This window comes from Ranitomeya imitator, chromosome 1 (genome assembly GCF_032444005.1).
Source record: "Ranitomeya imitator isolate aRanImi1 chromosome 1, aRanImi1.pri, whole genome shotgun sequence".
Taxonomy (NCBI): domain Eukaryota; kingdom Metazoa; phylum Chordata; class Amphibia; order Anura; family Dendrobatidae; genus Ranitomeya; species Ranitomeya imitator.
Genome location: NC_091282.1, coordinates 946,402,591 through 946,425,655, shown reverse-complemented (window position 1 = coordinate 946,425,655; position 23,065 = coordinate 946,402,591). Strand labels below are relative to the sequence as shown.

General features: G+C 48.7%; 1 protein-coding gene across 3 annotated transcripts in view; it reads left to right on the top strand.

Moving 5' to 3' along the window:
- The first annotated feature begins 648 nt into the window (after positions 1-648).
- MANBA (mannosidase beta) overlaps positions 649-23,065 on the top strand; it is a 122,765-nt gene continuing 100,348 nt past the window's right edge. Inside the window, exons 1-3 of one of the 3 annotated variants that reach the window (XM_069743655.1) lie at positions 649-992; positions 7,020-7,114; positions 12,988-13,093. In XM_069743655.1, coding sequence (XP_069599756.1) covers positions 795-992; positions 7,020-7,114; positions 12,988-13,093 — 399 coding nt within the window. In that variant the 5' untranslated portion in view covers positions 649-794. Of the gene's footprint in view, positions 993-3,679; positions 3,822-7,019; positions 7,115-12,987; positions 13,094-18,014; positions 18,137-23,065 lie in introns of those variants that run through there. The other 2 variants (XM_069743656.1, XM_069743657.1) reach the window with 2 other exon arrangements.

The window sequence follows — 23,065 nt, the reverse complement described above, 5'->3', positions numbered from 1 at the left end:
CCTCTCCAACCCGTCACAGATGTTAAGAACACTGTATATATAGTTTTCAGCTGGCCAATCACCTTTTTAGCCTTTCAGGGGGCGTTTTTAAAGCTGGATCCGTAAAAAACCGGAAAGAAAACCGGACGAACCGGAGGCAACCGGATGAGCTGGATCCGGTTTTTCGCCGGATCCGGACACCTGATCCGGCTAAAAAAACGGATCCGGCTCATCCGGTTGCCTCCGGTTTCTTTAAAAAAAACGGATCCGGCGATGCGGCGCGACGCCGCATCCGGCAAAAGACTTGATGTGTGAAAGCAGCCTAAGAGGATATTACTCCCCTTCTCTAAGATCCTCCAACACCAGACAGGGTCACGTAACAAACATCGCTCACCCATAAACAAATTACAGTGCCATGTAACAAAAAAATAATCTCCCCTCCCTTCAGGACCATTGCACAAGCGTCCCATGACCAGGAATCCTCCCTTCAGTTTCCCAGAGCCTCCATTGTGCCACACGTGTATACACGCACATATTACACCTGGGCCACATACAGCACAGTACAATGCGTCCTATACAGTGCAATGTACACAGCATCCTGTAGGGGGCGCAGCTTCCCGTACGAGCCCGCGCTGCCTGCAGTGTTGTCTGGTAAGCCCCGCCCCTAGCAATGACGTCAGACCTCACGGGAAGAGACTGGCAGCAGCTGACCGACCATGTCATGTGACTGGACAGCTAACCTAAGGAAGTGGCTGACACATGTGGAGACACTGTGAGGTGTGAGCTGGTCCTGCTTTCCATCAGCAGAAGCAGCCATGGCGGCCGGCAGGTTCCCGCTCTGGGTAGCGCTGCTGCACCTTGTCTGTGGGACGCCGTCCTCTAATTATACCAGTGCTCGTGTGTTCAGCCTGAACGGACAGTGGACTGTCCGCAACTCTAACAGCTCCATCCAGATGCAGGGCGCGGTACCTGGCAGTGTGCACACGGCTCTGCTCAGCTGCGGCATCATAAAGGTGCAGTATGCTATTACCATGCGCCCTAATGCCTGTGCCTAGTCCCATACCCACCGTGTTACTGTGCTGCGCTGCCCGACATGGGCCAATATTCCTAATAATAATCTCTTACACTGAGATCAAGATCACTTAACACGCGAGACAGTCTCTATAGGTGTCATATGGTGGGATGCTGGCGCCCACTGGTCTGCTAGATGGACATGGGGGTCCATTAGGACACTGCCGCCCACTGGTCTGCTAGATGGACATTGTGGACCAGGAAGACACTGGCGCCCACTGGTCTGCTAGATGGACATTGCGGACAAGGAAGACACTGGCGCCCACTGGTCTGCTAGATGGACATGGGGGTCCATTAGGACACTGCCGCCCACTGGTCTGCTAGATGGACATGGGGGTCCATTAGGACACTGCCGCCCACTGGTCTGCTAGATGGACATTGTGGACCAGGAAGACACTGGCGCCCACTGGTCTGCTAGATGGACATTGTGGACCAGGAAGACACTGGCGCCCACTGGTCTGCTAGATGGACATTGCGGACAAGGAAGACACTGGCGCCCACTGGTCTGCTAGATGGACATGGGGGTCCATTAGGACACTGCCGCCCACTGGTCTGCTAGATGGACATTGGGGTCCAGGAGGACACTGGCGCCCACTGGTCTGCTAGATGGACATTGGGGTCCAGGAGGACACTGGCGCCCACTGGTCTGCTAGATGGACATTGTGGACCAGGAAGACACTGGCGCCCACTGGTCTGCTAGATGGACATTGCCGACCAGGAAGACACTGGCGCCCACTGGTCTGCTAGATGGACATTGCGGACAAGGAAGACACTGGTGCCCACTGGTCTGCTAGATGGACATTGCGGACCAGGAAGAGACTGGCGCCCACTGGTCTGCTAGATGGACATTGGGGTCTAGCAGGACACTGGCGCCCACTGGTCTCCTAGATGGACATTGCGGACCAGGAAGAGACTGGCGCCCACTGGTCTGCTAGATGGACATTGGGGTCTAGCAGGACACTGGCGCCCACTGGTCTGCTAGATGGACATTGGGGTCCAGGAGGACACTGGCGCCCACTGGTCTGCTAGATGGACATTGGGGTCCAGCAGGACACTGGCGCCCACTGGTCTGCTAGATGGACATTGCGGACCAGGAAGACACTGGCGCCCACTGGTCTGCTAGATGGACATTGCGGACCAGGAAGACACTGGCGCCCACTGGTCTGCTAGATGGACATTGCGGACCAGGAAGACACTGGCGCCCACTGGTCTGCTAGATGGACATTGCGGACCAGGAAGACACTGGCGCCCACTGGTCTGCTAGATGGACATTGCGGACCAGGAAGACACTGGTGCCCACTGGTCTGCTAGATGGACATTGCGGACCAGGAAGACACTGGCGCCCACTGGTCTGCTAGATGGACATTGCGGACCAGGAAGACACTGGTGCCCACTGGTCTGCTAGATGGACATTGCGGACCAGGAAGACACTGGCGCCCACTGGTCTGCTAGATGGACATTGCGGACAAGGAAGACACTGGTGCCCACTGGTCTGCTAGATGGACATTGCGGACCAGGAAGAGACTGGCGCCCACTGGTCTGCTAGATGGACATTGGGGTCTAGCAGGACACTGGCGCCCACTGGTCTCCTAGATGGACATTGCGGACCAGGAAGAGACTGGCGCCCACTGGTCTGCTAGATGGACATTGGGGTCTAGCAGGACACTGGCGCCCACTGGTCTGCTAGATGGACATTGCGGACCAGGAAGGCACTGGCGCCCACTGCTCTGCTAGATGGTCATTGGGGTCCAGCAGGACACTGCCGCCCACTGGTCTGCTAGATGGACATTGGGGTCCAGGAGGACACTGGCGCCCACTTGTCTGCTAGATGGACATTGCGGACCAGGAAGACACTGGCGCCCACTGCTCTGCTAGATGGACATTGCGGACCAGGAAGACACTGGCGCCCACTGCTCTGCTAGATGGACATTGCGGACCAGGAAGACACTGGCGCCCACTGCTCTGCTAGATGGACATTGCGGACCAGGAAGACACTGGCGCCCACTGCTCTGCTAGATGGACATTGCGGACCAGGAAGACACTGGCGCCCACTGGTCTGCTAGATGGACATTGCGGACCAGGAAGACACTGGCGCCCACTGGTCTGCTAGATGGACATTGCGGACCAGGAAGACACTGGCGCCCACTGGTCTGCTAGATGGACATTGCGGACCAGGAAGACACTGGCGCCCACTGGTCTGCTAGATGGACATTGCGGACCAGGAAGACACTGGCGCCCACTGGTCTGCTAGATGGACATTGCGGACCAGGAAGACACTGGCGCCCACTGGTCTGCTAGATGGACATTGCGGACCAGGAAGACACTGGCGCCCACTGGTCTGCTAGATGGACACTGGCGCCCACTGGTCTGCTAGATGGACATTGCGGACCAGGAAGACACTGGCGCCCACTGGTCTGCTAGATGGACATTGCGGACCAGGAAGACACTGGCGCTCACTGGTCTGCTAGATGGACATTGCGGACCAGGAAGACACTGGCGCCCACTGGTCTGCTAGATGGACATTGCGGACCAGGAAGACACTGGCGCCCACTTGTCTGCTAGATGGACATTGCGGACCAGGAAGACACTGGCGCTCACTGGTCTGCTAGATGGACATTGGGGTCCAGCAGGACACTGGCGCCCACTGGTCTGCTAGATGGACATTGGGGTCCAGCAGGACACTGGCTGTTGTGAATTCTGTGGTCAAGCTCCCTCCTGTGGTCATGAGTGGTACTTCGGCTGGTTCTGTCCATAAGCTTCCTCTGGTGGATGTGAGTGGGGATGTGGCTTCTGAGTTTCCTTCCTCAGGTGACGAGGTTAAGTCGTTAGGTGCTGCTCTATTTAACTCCACCTAGTTCTTTGTTCCTGGCCTCCAGTCAATGTTCCAGTATTGGTCTTGCTCTCTCCTGGATCGTTCTTGTGGCCTGTCTGCCCTGCATAAGCTAAGTTCTGCTTGTGTTACTTTTGTTTGCTATTTTTTCTGTCCAGCTTGCTATATTGGTTTTTCTTGCTTGCTGGAAGCTCTGGGACGCAGAGGGAGCACCTCCGTACCGTTAGTCGGTGCGGAGGGTCTTTTTGCACCCTCTGCGTGGTTGTTTGTAGGTTTTTGTGCTGACCGCAAAGCTATCTTTCCTATCCTCGGTCTATTCAGTAAGTCGGGCCTCACTTTGCTAATATCTATTTCATCTCTGTGTTTGTATTTTCATCTTTACTCACAGTCATTATATGTGGGGGGCTGCCTTTTCCTTTGGGGAATTTCTCTGAGGCAAGGTAGGCTTATTTTTCTATCTTCAGGGCTAGCTAGTTTCTCAGGCTGTGCCCGAGGCGCCTAGGTCTGGTCAGGAGCGCTCCCCTGCTACCTCTAGTGTGGTGTGATAGGATTAGGGATTGCGGTCAGCAGAGTTCCCACGTCTCAGAGCTCGTCCTATGTTATTAGTAACTATCAGGTCATTTTCAGTGCTCTTAACCACCAGGTCCATTGTGGTTCTAAATCACCAGTTCATAACAACTGGCGCCCACTGGTCTGCTAGATGGACATTGGGGTCCAGGAAGGCACTGACACCCACTGGTCTGCTAGATGGATATTGGGGTCCAGCAGGACACTGGCGCCCCTTGGTCTGCTAGATGGACATTGCGGACCAGGAAGGCACTGGCGCCCACTGGTCTGCTAGATGGACATTGGGGTCCACTGGTCTGCTAGATGGACATTGCGGACCAGGAAGACACTGGCACCCTCTGCTCTGCTAGATGGTCATTGGGGTCCAGCAGGACACTGGCTCCCACTGGTCTGCTAGATGGACATTGCAGACCAGGAAGACATTGGGGTCCAGCAGGACACTGGCGCCCACTGGTCTGCTAGATGGACATTGCGGACCAGGAAGACACTTGCGCCCACTGCTTTGCTAGATGGACATTGGGGTCCAGCAGGACACTGGCTCCCACTGGTCTGCTAGATGGACATTGCGGACCAGGAAGGCACTGGCGCCCACTGGTCTGCTAGATGGACATTGGGGTCCACTGGTCAGCTAGATGGACATTGCAGACCAGGAAGACACTGGCGCCCACTGCTCTGCTAGTTGGTCATTGGGGTCCAGCAGGACACTGGCTCCCACTGGTCTGCTAGATGGACATTGCGGACCAGGAAGACACTGGCGCCCACTGCTCTGCTAGATGGACATTGGGGTCCAGCAGGACACTGGCGCCCACTGCTCTGCTAGATGGACATGGGGGTCCAGCAGGACACTGGCGCCCTCTGGTCTGCTAGATGGACATGGGGGTCCAGCAGGACACTGGCGCCCTCTGGTCTGCTAGATGGACATTGGGGTCCACTGGTCTGCTAGATGGACATTGCGGACCAGGAAGACACTGGCGCCCACTGCTCTGCTAGATGGACATTGGGGTCCAGCAGGACACTGGCTCCCACTGGTCTGCTAGATGGACATTGCGGACCAGGAAGACACTGGCGCCCACTGCTCTAGTAGATGGACATTGGGGTCCAGCAGGACACTGGCGCCCACTGCTGTGCTAGATGGACATGGGGGTCCAGCAGGACACTGGTGCCGTCTGGTCTGCTAGATGGACATTGCGGACCAGGAAGACACTGGCGCCCACTGGTCTGCTAGATGGACATTGCGGACCAGGAAGGCACTGGTGCCCACTGGTCTGCTAGATGGACATTGGGGTCCACTGGTCTGCTATATGGACATTGGGGTCCAGCAGGACACTGGCGCCCACTGCTCTGCTAGACGGACTTTGGGGTCCAGCAGGACACTGGCGCCCACTGGTCTGCTAGATGGACATTGGGGTCCAGGAGGACAATGGTGCCCACTGGTCTGCTAGACGGACATTGGGGTCCAGCAGGACACTGGCGCCCCCTGGTCTGCTAGATGGACATTGGGGTCCAGGAAGGCAAAGGCACCCACTGGTCTGCTACATGGACATTGGGGCCCACTGGTCTGCTAGATGGACATTGGGGTCCAGGAGGACACTGGCTCCCACTGGTCTGCTACATGGACATTGAGGCCCACTGGTCTGCTAGATGGACATTGGGGTCCAGGAGGACACTGGCGCCCACTGGTCTGCTAGATGGACATTGGGGTCCAGGAGGACATTGGCACCCACTGGTCTGCTAGATGGACATTGGGGTCCAGGAGGACACTGGCGCCCACTGGTCTGCTAAATGGTCGGCCGATCCTGCCGTGACTGATGGGTTTGGCCAACCTTAATCTGTATTTCTATTGAACGACTTGCTGTTCATAGTTCAGGTATGTAAAGGCACCAGTACAGTTCGCTCTGTTCCCCACACCGGGTGCTGTATCCTATTGTCACGATTGTCGCCTGGTCTCCCTGCGATCAGCGAGTCTGATGAGTTGTAGTCACCACCGGCCGGCTTTCTCTAGCACGTATTAAATAGATTGTTAGGAACTTGGCTCTTCCTGAAGCGTTTACTGCAGTGGGTTTGAAGAACTTTGGAACAGTTTTCCCTGAATCGTTTTTAGCAGCCTTCCTATCTAAAAGGGCCTAGATTGGAGCATATTTCATATATATGTTTTTCAGACATTTTCTTTTATTACAGGTAATTTAATTTTTGTGTAATATACTTCAGTGCCGAAATCTATATAAGGCTCAGACTGACGACCGTATTACTCACACATCAGAATCCTCTGACCGGCCGTCGGCTCTCCTGACATGAGCGTGACGGCATGTATTTCTGTGCAGCGGTAATACTTAGGTCAGTAGAGCCGATGGCCAGTCCAAGGATTGCAATACGATCCTCACTCGAGTAATCCAGCCGTCTGACTGCACACTAATACATCCAATAAACCATGTACGGTAAGTCACATTTATTAAGCAATGGACCACTTCGTTGTGTGGGCTATCAAACAAACAAGATGTTCAACCATGATACATTTTTTTCTTTTTTTTTTGCACTATGTAACTTTTTTCATTCCACTTTATTGCTTATGAAGGATCCCTACATTGGATTTAACGACATCAATTACAAGTGGATCGTACAAGATGAGTGGGCATACAGCAAGACATTTACCATTCCTCCTGAAATAAGGTAGGCTGACTGTTTTAATGAAATTTAATTTAGTTCTTTAATCTTTCCACTTGGACAAAAATCTCAGCACACTGTGCATCATGTAATTCTGTGATCTGTAAGGTACACAATAATATAATAATATAGTGCCATCGGTCAGGGCCTTTGTGCATGGCTGATATAGACTATTACTACCAGGATTGAGGCCATACCATGTCCACAGTGACTCCATGCACTTCATTTATGTGAATGGCTCCGTCAGTTTTTTAACAGAAACCCCCGATGTAGTGCTCAGTGGCGAGCACTGTAGTAATGTGAGCTTGACATTGCAATAGACTGTTGTCGCATCTTTATAAATATTATTGTACTTTTTATCCCACACACAAACCATTTTTTTTTTTTTTTTACAAACTAACGTTAGCTCATAAATGTAGATAAAAGCATATATAACCAGCAAAAGGAAAGCCAAAAGTGGTAATAAACCACTTCTGTCTTCTCCCGAGGGCCCTGCCTATGTATAAGCTGGGGAGTGAACTTTCTCCTGCTGGAGTATGAGCTTTAATGCTGCGCTGTAAATTTACAATGGGGTGAGATTAAAGCCCAGGACCAATTGATGGCACTTGGTGATTAATGGTTAAAGTTGGCTAGACCCGCTAAATCCGACTGCAGCCGCCAGCCATCTAATATTTATATGGATCTTATGGCTGTACCCCGACAGTTTATGGATACCAACTACATGATAATCTTTCTGGCATGGTAACATTTTAGCAGACATGCAAACACTGAGAATCATTTTTTCTTAATTTTCAATTTTCCTCGTTTCAAATATTATTATTATTATTTATTTATATAGCACCATTGATTCCATGGTGCTTTACATGAGAATGGGTTACATACAAATTACAGATATCACTTACAGTAAACAAACTAACAATTACAGACTGATACAGAGGGGCGAGGACCCTGCCCTTGCGGGCTTACATTCTACAGGATGGCGGGGAAGGAGACAGTAGGTTGAGGGTTGAAGGAACTCTGGTGTTGGTGAGGCGGTAGCTTCGGTAGTGATGAGGAGGCAGCGGGGTCAGTGCGGGCTGTAAGCTTTCCTGAAGAGATGGGTTTTCAGGTTCCGTCTGAAGGATCCGAATGTGGTTGATAGTGGGGCGTGTTGGGGCAAAGAATTCCAGAGGATGGGGGATATTCGGGGGAAGTCTTGGAGGCGGTTGGATGAGGAGCGAATAAGTATGGAGGAGAGAAGGAGGTCTTGGGAGGACCAGAGATCACGTGAGGGAAGATATCTGGAGATTAGTTCAGAGATATATGGAGGAGACAGGTTATGGATGGCTTCATGGGTCAGTATTAGTAATTTGAACTGGATATGCTGAGGGAATGGGAGCCAGTGAAGAGATTTACAGAGGGGAAAGCGGAGGAGTAGCGAGGAGAGAGATGAATTAGTTGGGCAGCAGAGTTAAGGATGGACTGGAGAGGTGCGAGGGTGTTAGCAGGGAGTCCACAGAAAAGGATGTTGCAGTAGTCAAGGCGGGAGATGATGAGGGCATGCACAAGCATTTTAGTAGATTGAAGGTTGAGGAAAGGACGGATTCTGGAGATATTTTTGAGCTGGAGGTGGAAAGAGCTTGGATGTGCGGTTTGAAGGACAGGGCAGGGTTGAAGGTTATTCCGAGGCAGCGGACTTCTGGTACGATGCGATATGGAAACTAATATAAAAATAAGGTAATTCATGAACGTTTAAATCTGCCTTTTTGCATTCAAAGGGATTGTCCAGGACTTTTACACTGATGACATAACTTCAGGCTGCGTTCACACAGCAATATTTTGGTCATTATTGTAAAGTATTGACCAAAATTCAGCCGTGTGAATGTGGCCTACGGATAAGTCATATCTATAATATCAGCAGGTATCTGGCATACCCCATTAATCAGCTGTTATCACCTCCAACAGATGCATGGAGTGGGACAAGACTTCTCCGTATGTACAATATATAATAGCCGATCCCAAGCAATGCAGATCAAATACTACTAAAAAGAAAATAACACTTGTGGGCCAGATTGTCATATTCCACGATTTCCAAGGGTTGCAATAAAACGTTTGAGAGGTTTATGGCATATTAAAAGTATAAATGCCTAACTACTAGGACTTGCACATACCTGGAGAATGGGGGTGCTCTTCTCCCTCAATCCATAGTCATTGAATACTATGGGTTTTGTAGTGCCAGGCTGCATTTCACCATTCCCTTAAAGAGGACTTGTCACAATGCGAAAAGTGGTCAGTTTAATCTGTTTGTTTGTTTTTTAACCCCTTTAGTGACCGGGCCATTTTTTTCTATATCTGACCAGTGTCACTTTATGTAGTAATAACTCTGGAACGTTTCAATATATCCCATTGATTTTGAGATTGTTTTTAGTGACACATAATACTTTATGATAATGGTAAATTTAGGTAGCTATGTTTTGCTTTTATTTACAAAAATGTCAGAAATTTGACAAAATGTAAAATTTGCAATTTTCCAACTTCAAATGATTATCCAGATAGTCATACCACACACAAAAAAATAATACATTTCCGTCGTGTCGGCTTTACATCAGCACCATTTACATAGTAACATAGTAACATAGTTAGTAAGGCCGAAAAAAGACATTTGTCCATCCAGTTCAGCCTATATTCCATCATAATAAATCCCCAGATCTACGTCCTTCTACAGAACCTAATTGTATGATACAATATTGTTCTGCTCCAGGAAGACATCCAGGCCTCTCTTGAACCCCTCGACTGAGTTCGCCATCACCACCTCCTCAGGCAAGCAATTCCAGATTCTCACTGCCCTAACAGTAAAGAATCCTCTTCTATGTTGGTGGAAAAACCTTCTCTCCTCCAGACGCAAAGAATGCCCCCTTGTGCCCGTCACCTTCCTTGGTATAAACAGATCCTCAGCGAGATATTTGTATTGTCCCCTTATATACTTATACATGGTTATTAGATCGCCCCTCAGTCGTCTTTTTTCTAGACTAAATAATCCTAATTTCGCTAATCTATCTGGGTATTGTAGTTCTCCCATCCCCTTTATTAATTTTGTTGCCCTCCTTTGTACTCTCTCTAGTTCCATTATATCCTTCCTGAGCACCGGTGCCCAAAACTGGACACAGTACTCCATGTGCGGTCTAACTAGGGATTTGTACAGAGGCAGTATAATGCTCTCATCATGTGTATCCAGACCTCTTTTAATGCACCCCATGATCCTGTTTGCCTTGGCAGCTGCTGCCTGGCACTGGCTGCTCCAGGTAAGTTTATCATTAACTAGGATCCCCAAGTCCTTCTCCCTGTCAGATTTACCCAGTGGTTTCCCATTCAGTGTGTAATGGTGACATTGATTCCTTCTTCCCATGTGTATAACCTTACATTTATCATTGTTAAACCTCATCTGCCACCTTTCAGCCCAAGTTTCCAACTTATCCAGATCCATCTGTAGCAGAATACTATCTTCTCTTGTATTAACTGCTTTACATAGTTTTGTATCATCTGCAAATATCGATATTTTACTGTGTAAACATTTCTAAAATGTTGCTTTATTTTGTTACCATTTTATAAGGTTAAGGCCACTTTCACACATCAGGTTTTTGGTGTGTGTGTGTGTGAGAGAGAGAGAGATATATATATATATATATATATATATAATACGGATGTCCTTCAGGCACAATCCGGCAGTAATACAACTCTATGGGGAAAAAACGGATCAGGCATCAGAAAAAAAAATGATTCAGATTGTGCCTGAAACCAAAAACCTGATGTGTGAAAGCAGCCTTAACAATATAGAAGTAATTTTTCATTTTTTTCAAGGAAATGTAAAAAGCGTATTTTTTTTAGGGACCTGTTCACTTTTGAAGTGACTTTGGGGGTCCTATATATTGGAACCCCCCTCCCCCCAAAGTGATACAATTTTAAAAACTATTCAAAATTGCTTTCAGGTGGTTCATAAACCCTTCAGCTGATTTTCAGGAATTAATGGTGGCATAACAGGAATGAAAGTGTATTTTTATCACCTATATTTTGATAACTTCTGAATAGGTCGCAATAGCCGACAGACTGTAAGGCCACTATTTGACCATGAACTGCCATTGCAACCATCAGGACCACCCAATCAAGATCTCAGGGTGCCGGTGGGGTTACAGAGGAAGCCCCCACACTCTATTAACCATCTAGATGCTGTAGTTTCTATTGACAGCAGAATTTAAGTTGCTGAACAACCAGAATCGTTACCAACGCTGATCGAGGCTGATGATGCACGCTGTCAGCTATAGTGTACAGCTGACAGCTACAGGATTGTCACCACTCAGGGGATGCTAGTCTCTTTTATCGCAGGTCAGTAAAATGACATTGGTAGTCACTAAGGGGTTAAAAATGCACCAGAGATAAGGGTCTTTTTATTTTGTTTTCCTCTTTAGGCTATGTGCACACGCTGCAGATTTTGCTGCGGATCTGCAGCGTTTTCGCAGCTGGTGGTCCGCAGCGGTTTCCCATGCGTTTACAGTACAATGTAAACCTATGGGAAGCGCAATCCGCAGTGCACATGCTGCGGAAAAAACGCGCGGAAACGCAGCGGTTTACATCCTGCAGCATGTCAATTCTTTGTGCAGAATCCGCAGCGGGTTTTCAGCTGCTCCATAATAGAAAACCGCAGGTGTAAAACCGCAGTGGAATCCGCACAAAAACCGCAGGAAAAACGCGCAGTTTTTGCCCTGCGGATTTATCGTGTGCACATACTCTTATAGTCTTTACAATATGGTGTTAATGACAGTGGCATGTCCTTAGCCTGCTCTGCATAATTACCCTGTGAGTACCACTCCCTTTGGTAACTGTCATCAAAATTATCCCCAAATAAAGGCCCGTATCTCTGGAACTGTACGGCAAATTAGATAAAATGTCAGGTTGTTACGTCGCTCAGGCTCTGCACCCAATCAGCGCTGGCGTCACAATTCTCGGATTTTGACTTATAAGTAATTTACAGGAATGAGAGCTGCGGCTGCCCGCTTACTCCCTGTTAGTTACTTATACGTCTGAAGGCGGGGACAGTGACGCCAGCGCTGATCGCTAAGTCACTCGGGCACTGCACCCAATCACATGTGACCCTTGGGAGAGTGCGTGCCGACACCGCTTCACAGTTCCAGCATCGGAGGTGAATATGAACTTTTTTATTTTAACAGCCAAACATGTGGAATGAGAAGGGGTTGTTTTAGTACTGGACAAGTCCTTTAAGTTTTATAGTTTTATTTTATCTGGAAATATCTATGCATGTATTTAATTTCACAGCGCAGCCTTATAGAAGGCAAATATGAAAGCAAAAGTTGAGATAGTAGTTCTTTTATCTGTAATTATGTGGTCTATGTATCTAGCAGTACTACACTGCTTATCTTTTTTATCCTAAAATAAAATCTATCAGTAAGGTTCGTGATTTAATGCTTATGCGAATAAGACATTAAATGTGGATGTGACAATACAGTTCCCGAGCCTCTGCCTCCTGAATTTTTCTCCATCCGGCACATCCTCTTTCCCACTCGACTGATAGTTCACTGTCTGATTTTCTTGCCTGATGTCACATAAACAGGGAGCTATCAATCAAGTGAAAGAATCTGGTCCTGGAGAAGAAGGCAACCACTTAACGTTTAATTTGCATATCAATAAAAATGCTAATTCCTCATAAATGCAGCAACAGATAGAAGATATAAAGGTGCAACTAAATGTAGATCTATTTTGTGGCTAAACAAAAGCACAATATTTATGGGTGTATACTCATTGGTATATTGGCCTTGCCACTTTAAGTGTATGTGTTAAGATTATACATAATTTGTTTTTCTCTGACTTTATCAAATTCATTTTTCTAGACAATGGCAGAAAGTCATCTTGGTTTGTGAAGGGATTGACACTATTTCTACCATTGTTCTCAACACAGTACCTATTGCAAAAACTCAGAACATGTTCATTAGATATGTGAGTATAGAGATCACGTCCGTTCACTTACTGATGCATTTGATGACAGTAATATAAGGTAACAGAGACCTTTACATAAGGGTCAGGCTGGTTTCACATTTGCGGTTGTGTCCGCACCGTTTCTGACGCATACGTCCACATGCGTCTTGATTTCCTATCTTTAACATTGTAGACGCAGGTGCATGTGTTTGCGCGCGTTTGCTTATGCATGCATATTTTCGCGGTGTGCGGCGGGGCGGGACTGACGCACCATGTTAGAATTTTTTGGGTGTCAAATTTCCGCCGCTATACGCATGCGGACGCTTGCAGAACGAGTGCATCAAAACAGCGCATTAGTGTCTATGGGAACGCAAGAACATGCGTTCCCTTGCGTTTGCACAAGGGTCTACATACAGAAATCTTGTGTCAAGGAAATTCTTGAAAAATGTTTTCATAACAAACGCATGCGCATAAACAATGTGAACGCACGCAGAAACGCATGCAAACGCGTTCAAAAGTTGCGTGTTTTTTCTCTTCGCCACGACAGCACCCACTTGAGAGAGGGGATCCGCCCCTAGGAACAGGAAACCCTATGGAGAGAATAAAAGGGGCGGTCCCCCTCGCTCCCACAGTTGGTTTCCTGTTCCTACGGGAGACACCTGGAGAGAAGAGGATTCCCAGCCTGGATGCCGCTTGCGCAGTTTACCTTATAGGGACGGCAAGGGCTCCAGAGCTGGAAGCGGCGTCGGGGGTTCTATGGCAGCTTCCCCCCTCTGCCGGCAGGTACCGTGAGGCCAGGATCGGGGAGTCGCCTGGCTCTCGGAAGAATCATCCAGCGCACCTGCAGGGACCGGACCGCTGGGTAAGACCCTGTGTCGCCATCTTCGGGAGGCGCACAGGCAGCGTGTGGCCCATTGTTTCTCCCCCGGAAGTATTGCTACAACTTCCGGGGTGATGTAGGAGGAGGACGGCGCCTGCGCGATTGCTGGGTGGAGGCGCAGGCGCGCACAGCAGAGCCGCAACCCGGATGTGGTAGTCACTTCCGGGTGCGGCAGGAAGAAGATGGCAGCCCCCATCTACAAAAGGACGCCGGCGCTGATACCCGGCGTCCATCATGGCATCTCCCCAGGACACAGCGTTGCCTTCAGCTGAAGTCACCGCTATTACTCCTGGAAGCCGGACTAGCAGCAGCCGCAGATCATCTTCCAAGAGCACCAGGGAAAAAAGATCGGACCGATCAGCTCCTCCATCTGTGCCTCCGTCTCCTCCTCTTCAGCCGGTATTATGACTACAGCTTCAGGGGTAAGTGTTTGTCTACCCTATTTAAGCTGATTATACTCCCCTCTTTTATCTAAATTCCCTAGGTTAAAAGAACAGGGAAATCTAAACATAAGCAATGTGCCTCATGCTCTCAGCCGCTCCCGGACACCTATTTAAAAAAGTTGTGCCATTCATGCATTGAATCCACTTTACGTGAGGAGTCTTCTGTAAGGTCGGAAGATATACGTAGCATGATTAGAGAGGAATTACGAGCCTTTCGAAGCTCGGATAAAGTTCCTGAGAGTAGGAAAAAATATAGTTCTCCTAGATCTGAACAGTCATCTGAGGTGGAGGATAAGGATTCGGACGATTCCCAAGAGATTATATCCTCGGAAGGTGAACAGGATACATGTTTCCCTACAGACAGTATTGACAATTTAGTTAGATCAATACGTAATACTATGGGTATGGAAGATACTATAGCCCCCAAGACACCACAGGACGTGATGTTTGCCGGCCTGTCTGAGAAAAAGAGACCTTCCTTTCCTGTTATCCCAGCGATAAAGGACTTGGTCAAAAAGGAGTGGGAAAGCCAGGGGCAAAAAGGGTTGCCGTCTGCCTCAAAACGTCGCTATCCCTTTAACGATGATTTCTCCAAATGGTCGAAAGCCCCAAAAGTAGATGCGGCGGTGGCATCCACTTCTAGGAAATCTCTACTACCTGTAGAAGATTCTGGATCCTTGCAAGACCCACTTGACCGGAAAGCGGATTCCCTTTTAAAAAGAACTTGGGAATCTTGTACAGGAGCTTTAAAAACGGCTATCTCAGCCACATGTACGGCAAGGTCCATGTTGGTCTGGTTGAATGACCTTGAAGAAGGCTTGAAAGGTGGCCTCTCCCGCAATAAAATTATATCATCTATTCCGTTAATTAAAGGAGCTACGGCCTTTCTAGCTGATGCTTCAGCTGATTCCATCCGGTTGGCAGCCAAATCAGCAGGTCTGACCAACGCGGCTCGCCGCGCCTTGTGGTTAAAAGGGTGGAAAGGAGATCCACAAACGAAATCGAAGTTATGTGGTCTACCATGCCAAGGTGAGTACTTATTTGGTACTCAGTTAGATGAAATCCTTACCAAAGCGGGTGAGAGGAAGAAAGGGTTCCCCAATAACACTTACCTTCCATCATATAGGAGAGCGTTCCGAAAGCCCATGTTCAATAGAAGGCGGGACTATAAAAACCAGGACCGTTGGGCAAATAAAGATTGTCCCCCACAACTAGGCAAAAATTTTTAGGAATTATTCTAGATTCTGCAAATCAAATGTGCTTTCTTCCTGAGTCAAAACAAATAACAATCATAAACAAAATACAATCAGTGATTAACCACCCTCTAATTTCCCTAAGAGAAGGTATGTCCCTTCTTGGTTCATTCACTTCCTGTATTCCAGCGGTTCCGTGGGCCCAATTCCATAGCAGGAAATTACAATATACAATTCTTCGTGAGGAAGAAAGATTACATGGCCGACTGGATAGTCATATTCCCTTACCAACAGATGTAATACAATCTCTCACTTGGTGGTTGAATCCGGATCATTTTACCAGTGGGGTTCCCTGGGTGATTAAACCATCAAAAACTATCTTCACTGATGCCAGTCCTAGTGGTTGGGGAGCACACTTAGAAGATCAAATAGTGCAAGGTCTGTGGTCGCCTAGAGAATCGGATGATTCTTCTAATAAGAAAGAACTAAAAGCTATCTATCATGCCGTATCTGAATTTCTTCCGCAGCTACACGGAACGCATACAAGAGTCTTTTCAGACAACATGACAGCGGTAGCATACATAAACCACCAAGGAGGAACAAGATCAGAAGCACTCATGTCTATAGCCAACGACATTCTAGCCATAGCAGAAGAGCACCTTCTGTCCCTGTCAGCACTGCATGTGAGGGGAATCGACAATTCGAGAGCAGATTTCCTCAGTCGCCACACTCTCCACCAAGGAGAATGGGTTCTAAGTCATCGTATCTTTTGCATGATTGTAAAAAAATGGGGCACTCCCGAGATAGATCTCTTTGCGACAAGACAAAACAGGCAAGTCAAAAAGTTTGCATCATTGTTCCGATCCGACAATCCAGATATCTTCGACGCCCTTCAAGTGCCATGGGTATTCAAAAAGGCATATGCCTTTCCCTCGTTGATATTACTTCCGACAGTGATCAGGAAGATAAGAGAGGACAGAGCAAACGTGATCTTAATAGCTCCATTCTGGCCCAAGAGGCCATGGTTTTCCTGGCTGAGGGCCATGTCAATCTCAGACCCATGGATCCTCCCGGAGGATCAGGATCTTCTCTTCCAGGGCCCCTTCAACCACCCTCAGGTGAAGGGTCTTCGACTAACAGCCTGGAATTTGAGAGACAGCTGCTAAAGATGAGAGGATTTTCAAACAAAGTGATTGACACTCTGCTATTAAGTAGAAAAAAATCCACTACCTCCATCTACGCAAGAGTGTGGAGAAAATTTTTAAACCTCTACCCAACGGCCCTGTCAAATGAAATTCATATTCCCATGATTCTAGAATTTCTTCAAAAAGGGCGCGATCTAGGTCTGGCGGTCAGTACCTTAAAAGTACACATTTCTGCGCTAGGGGCTTTATATAGTCATGATATCGCAGGTAATAAATGGGTAGCCAGATTTGTTGCAGCATGCCAGAGGTCAGAGACAGTTCGAATTCCCCATGTACCACCTTGGGATGTTAATTTAGTTCTGGAAGCTCTTACAGACCACCCTTTTGAGCCACTACATTCAGCTCACATAAAACATGTCTCCCTCAAGACAGCTCTTCTCGTAGCCTTAGTATCAGCAAGAAGAGTAAGTGACATACAGGCACTATCTATAGATCCTCCCTTTGTCAGTCTTCCCAGACAGAGTTGTCTTAAAAACAGACCCTTCATACTTACCCAAAGTATGTACTAAATTTCACAGATCACAAGACATTTTCCTTCCCTCCTTCTATGATAACCCTACAAGTCAGGAAGAACAAAAATACCACACATTAGATGTGAGGAGAGCCATATTAGCCTATTTGGATAGGACTAGTGCTTGGAGGAAGAGCAGGGCTCTCTTTGTTTCGTTCCAGGGTCATAGAAAAGGAGCTGGAATCACGAAGGGTACTTTATCTCGGTGGATTCAAGATGCAATATGTCTGGCCTATTCATCCAAAGGGGAGAATCCGCCTGAGACCGTAAGAGCACATTCCACCCGGGCGATTGCATCATCCTGGGCTGAACGAGCGGAGGTTCCGTTAGAACAGATATGTAAGGCCGCAACCTGGTCTTCACCTACTACCTTCTATAATCACTATAGATTAGACTTGTCTTCCTCATCTGACTTGTCCTTCGGTAGATCAGTTCTTAACACGGTGATCCCTCCCAAATGACTATCTCTGAAAGTCTCTCAAGTAGGTGCTGTCGTGGCGAAGAGAAAACACCGGATTACGTACCGGTAATGCTCTTTTATAGAGCCACGACAGCACCCCTTCACTTCCCACCCTTATAGGTTTTTTATTTAGAAGCACGTTTAAGGGTGTTTGGTTCTTGTAGTTAGCCATACTTAAGTTAACTAGTTATAAACGGTAATATTGAATGACCTACTAAAATCTGATGGGCGGTTCCTCGCAATCTCTGTAAACCCAACTGTGGGAGCGAGGGGGACCGCCCCTTTTATTCTCTCCATAGGGTTCCCTGTTCCTAGGGGCGGATCCCCTCTCTCAAGTGGGTGCTGTCGTGGCTCTATAAAAGAGCATTACCGGTACGTAATCCGGTGTTTTTATCCGTCATGTGTAAGTTGATGCGGATAAAAAAAGCTGCGGACTCAACCCCAAATGTGAACCTAGCCTTAGCCCTTTATTAGGTTACATAATACACAGTTGTGTGAAAGTGTTTGCCCCCTTCCTATTCTTTTGCATGTTGTCTCACTTAACTGTTTCTGATCACCAAACAAAAATTAAATATTAGACAAAGAAAACAAAAGTAAACACAAAATACAGTTTTTAAATGAAGATCTTGATTATTTGGGCAGCATGGTGGCTCAGTGGGTAGCACTGCAGCCTTTGCAGCGCTGGGGTCCTGGGTTGAAATCCCACCAAGGACATCATCTGCATGGAGTTTGTATGTTCTCCCCTTGTGTGCGTGGATTTCCTCCGGGTTCTCCGGTTTCCTCCCACATTCCAAAGACATACTGATAGGGAATCTAGATTGTGAGCCCCATCGAGGACAGCGATGATAATGTGTGCAAACTATTAAGCGCTACGGAATATGTTGGCGCTTTATAAATACATTTATTACTATTATTTAGGGAAAAAAGAAATCAAGCATTTGCTATAACTTTCAATGTACATCTCTCTGGAGGCATTTTGGCATACTCATCTATGCAAAATTGGTATAATTCAGCCACATTGGAGGTTTTCCAAGCATGAAACAACTTTTTAAGGTAATGCCACAGCATCTCAATCGGATGAAGGTCAGGACTTTGACTAGGCCACTCCAAAGTCTTAATTTTGTTTTTCACCAGCCATTCAGAGGTTATCTTTGTCTAATATTTAATTTTTGTTTAGTGTTCTGAAACATTTAAGTGTGACAAACTTGCAAACGAAAAGTAAATCTGGAAGGGGGCAAATACTTTTCCACACAACTGTGTGATATATTTATTATTAATCTGTTCTGTTCCATAGCATGGTCTGCTGATTTAATTGTATTTTCACGGTGACAGGTTCCCTTTAACATTGTAACAGGTTTTTGCTACCTTATCTAAGGGCAGAAAGATGTAGGGGCAGAGACCCTGATTCCAGCGATATTTCACTTACCAAGCTGCTCATTGTAGTTTTTATAAAAATCAGTTTTATTAGCAGGATATCATCACTAGAGGACTACTTGGCCTGCTGCTAGGTGGTAGTCCAAACACACCACCAATGATTGGTAGCTTTCTACCTATGCACAGAGTACACAGAAAGCTGTCTATCAATAGTGAGGACGGTGTTATACAGAGCTCAGCTTTCAGAGGATGGGGTTTTACAGCGCTCAGCATTCAGAGGATGGGGAGCATTCAGAGGGACGGTGTTATACAGAGCCCAGCATTCAGAGGATGGGGTTATACAGAGCCCAGCATTCAGAGGATGGGGTTAAACAGCGCTCAGCTTTCAGAGGACGGGGAGCATTCAGAGGGACGGTGTTATACAGAGCCCAGCATTCAGAGGACGGGGTTATACAGAGCTCAGCATTCAGAGGACGGGGTTATACAGAGCTCCGCATTCAGAGGACGGGGTTATACAGAGCTCCGCATTCAGAGGACGGGGTTATACAGAGCTCCGCATTCAGAGGACGGGGTTATACAGAGCTCCGCATTCAGAGGACGGGGTTATACAGAGCTCCGCATTCAGAGGACGGGGTTATACAGAGCTCCGCATTCAGAGGACGGGGTTATACAGAGCTCCGCATTCAGAGGACGGGGTTATACAGAGCTCCGCATTCAGAGGACGGGGTTATACAGAGCTCCGCATTCAGAGGACGGGGTTATACAGAGCTCCGCATTCAGAGGACGGGGTTATACAGAGCTCCGCATTCAGAGGACGGGGTTATACAGAGCTCCGCATTCAGAGGACGGGGTTATACAGAGCTCCGCATTCAGAGGACGGGGTTATACAGAGCTCCGCATTCAGAGGACGGGGTTATACAGAGCTCCGCATTCAGAGGACGGGGTTATACAGAGCTCCGCATTCAGAGGACGGGGTTATACAGAGCTCCGCATTCAGAGGACGGGGTTATACAGAGCTCCGCATTCAGAGGACGGGGTTATACAGAGCTCCGCATTCAGAGGACGGGGTTATACAGAGCTCCGCATTCAGAGGACGGGGTTATACAGAGCTCCGCATTCAGAGGACGGGGTTATACAGAGCTCCGCATTCAGAGGACGGGGTTATACAGAGCTCCGCATTCAGAGGACGGGGTTATACAGAGCTCCGCATTCAGAGGACGGGGTTATACAGAGCTCCGCATTCAGAGGACGGGGTTATACAGAGCTCCGCATTCAGAGGACGGGGTTATACAGAGCTCCGCATTCAGAGGACGGGGTTATACAGAGCTCCGCATTCAGAGGACGGGGTTATACAGAGCTCCGCATTCAGAGGACGGGGTTATACAGAGCTCCGCATTCAGAGGACGGGGTTATACAGAGCTCCGCATTCAGAGGACGGGGTTATACAGAGCTCCGCATTCAGAGGACGGGGTTATACAGAGCTCCGCATTCAGAGGACGGGGTTATACAGAGCTCCGCATTCAGAGGACGGGGTTATACAGAGCTCCGCATTCAGAGGACGGGGTTATACAGAGCTCCGCATTCAGAGGACGGGGTTATACAGAGCTCCGCATTCAGAGGACGGGGTTATACAGAGCTCCGCATTCAGAGGACGGGGTTATACAGAGCTCCGCATTCAGAGGACGGGGTTATACAGAGCTCCGCATTCAGAGGACGGGGTTATACAGAGCTCCGCATTCAGAGGACGGGGTTATACAGAGCTCCGCATTCAGAGGACGGGGTTATACAGAGCTCCGCATTCAGAGGACGGGGTTATACAGAGCTCCGCATTCAGAGGACGGGGTTATACAGAGCTCCGCATTCAGAGGACGGGGTTATACAGAGCTCCGCATTCAGAGGACGGGGTTATACAGAGCTCCGCATTCAGAGGACGGGGTTATACAGAGCTCCGCATTCAGAGGACGGGGTTATACAGAGCTCCGCATTCAGAGGACGGGGTTATACAGAGCTCCGCATTCAGAGGACGGGGTTATACAGAGCTCCGCATTCAGAGGACGGGGTTATACAGAGCTCCGCATTCAGAGGACGGGGTTATACAGAGCTCCGCATTCAGAGGACGGGGTTATACAGAGCTCCGCATTCAGAGGACGGGGTTATACAGAGCTCCGCATTCAGAGGACGGGGTTATACAGAGCTCCGCATTCAGAGGACGGGGTTATACAGAGCTCAGCATTGAGAGGACGGGGTTATACAGAGCTCAGCATTGAGAGGACGGGGTTATACAGAGCCCAGCATTCAGAGGACGGGGGTATACAGAGCCCAGCATTCAGAGGACGGGGTTATACAGAGCCCAGCATTCAGAGGACGGGGTTATACAGAGCCCAGCATTCAGAGGACGGGGTTATACAGAGCCCAGCATTCAGAGGACGGGGTTATACAGAGCCCAGCATTCAGAGGACGGGGTTATACAGAGCCCAGCATTCAGAGGACGGGGTTATACAGAGCCCAGCATTCAGAGGACGGGGTTATACAGAGCCCAGCATTCAGAGGACGGGGTTATACAGAGCCCAGCATTCAGAGGACGGGGTTATACAGAGCCCAGCATTCAGAGGACGGGGTTATACAGAGCCCAGCATTCAGAGGACGGGGTTATACAGAGCCCAGCATTCAGAGGACGGGGTTATACAGAGCCCAGCATTCAGAGGACGGGGTTATACAGAGCCCAGCATTCAGAGGACGGGGTTATACAGAGCCCAGCATTCAGAGGACGGGGTTATACAGAGCCCAGCATTCAGAGGACGGGGTTATACAGAGCCCAGCATTCAGAGGACGGGGTTATACAGAGCCCAGCATTCAGAGGACGGGGTTATACAGAGCTCCGCATTCAGAGGACGGGGTTATACAGAGCTCCGCATTCAGAGGACGGGGTTATACAGAGCTCAGCATTGAGAGGACGGGGTTATACAGAGCTCAGCATTCAGAGGACGGGGTTATACAGAGCCCAGCATTCAGAGGACGGGGTTATACAGAGCCCAGCATTCAGAGGACGGGGTTATACAGAGCCCAGCATTCAGAGGACGGGGTTATACAGAGCCCAGCATTCAGAGGACGGGGTTATACAGAGCCCAGCATTCAGAGGACGGGGTTATACAGAGCCCAGCATTCAGAGGACGGGGTTATACAGAGCCCAGCATTCAGAGGACGGGGTTATACAGAGCCCAGCATTCAGAGGACGGGGTTATACAGAGCCCAGCATTCAGAGGACGGGGTTATACAGAGCCCAGCATTCAGAGGACGGGGTTATACAGAGCCCAGCATTCAGAGGACGGGGTTATACAGAGCCCAGCATTCAGAGGACGGGGTTATACAGAGCCCAGCATTCAGAGGACGGGGTTATACAGAGCCCAGCATTCAGAGGACGGGGTTATACAGAGCCCAGCATTCAGAGGACGGGGTTATACAGAGCCCAGCATTCAGAGGACGGGGTTATACAGAGCCCAGCATTCAGAGGACGGGGTTATACAGAGCCCAGCATTCAGAGGACGGGGTTATACAGAGCCCAGCATTCAGAGGACGGGGTTATACAGAGCCCAGCATTCAGAGGACGGGGTTATACAGAGCCCAGCATTCAGAGGACGGGGTTATACAGAGCCCAGCATTCAGAGGACGGGGTTATACAGAGCCCAGCATTCAGAGGACGGGGTTATACAGAGCCCAGCATTCAGAGGACGGGGTTATACAGAGCCCAGCATTCAGAGGACGGGGTTATACAGAGCCCAGCATTCAGAGGACGGGGTTATACAGAGCCCAGCATTCAGAGGACGGGGTTATACAGAGCCCAGCATTCAGAGGACGGGGTTATACAGAGCCCAGCATTCAGAGGACGGGGTTATACAGAGCCCAGCATTCAGAGGACGGGGTTATACA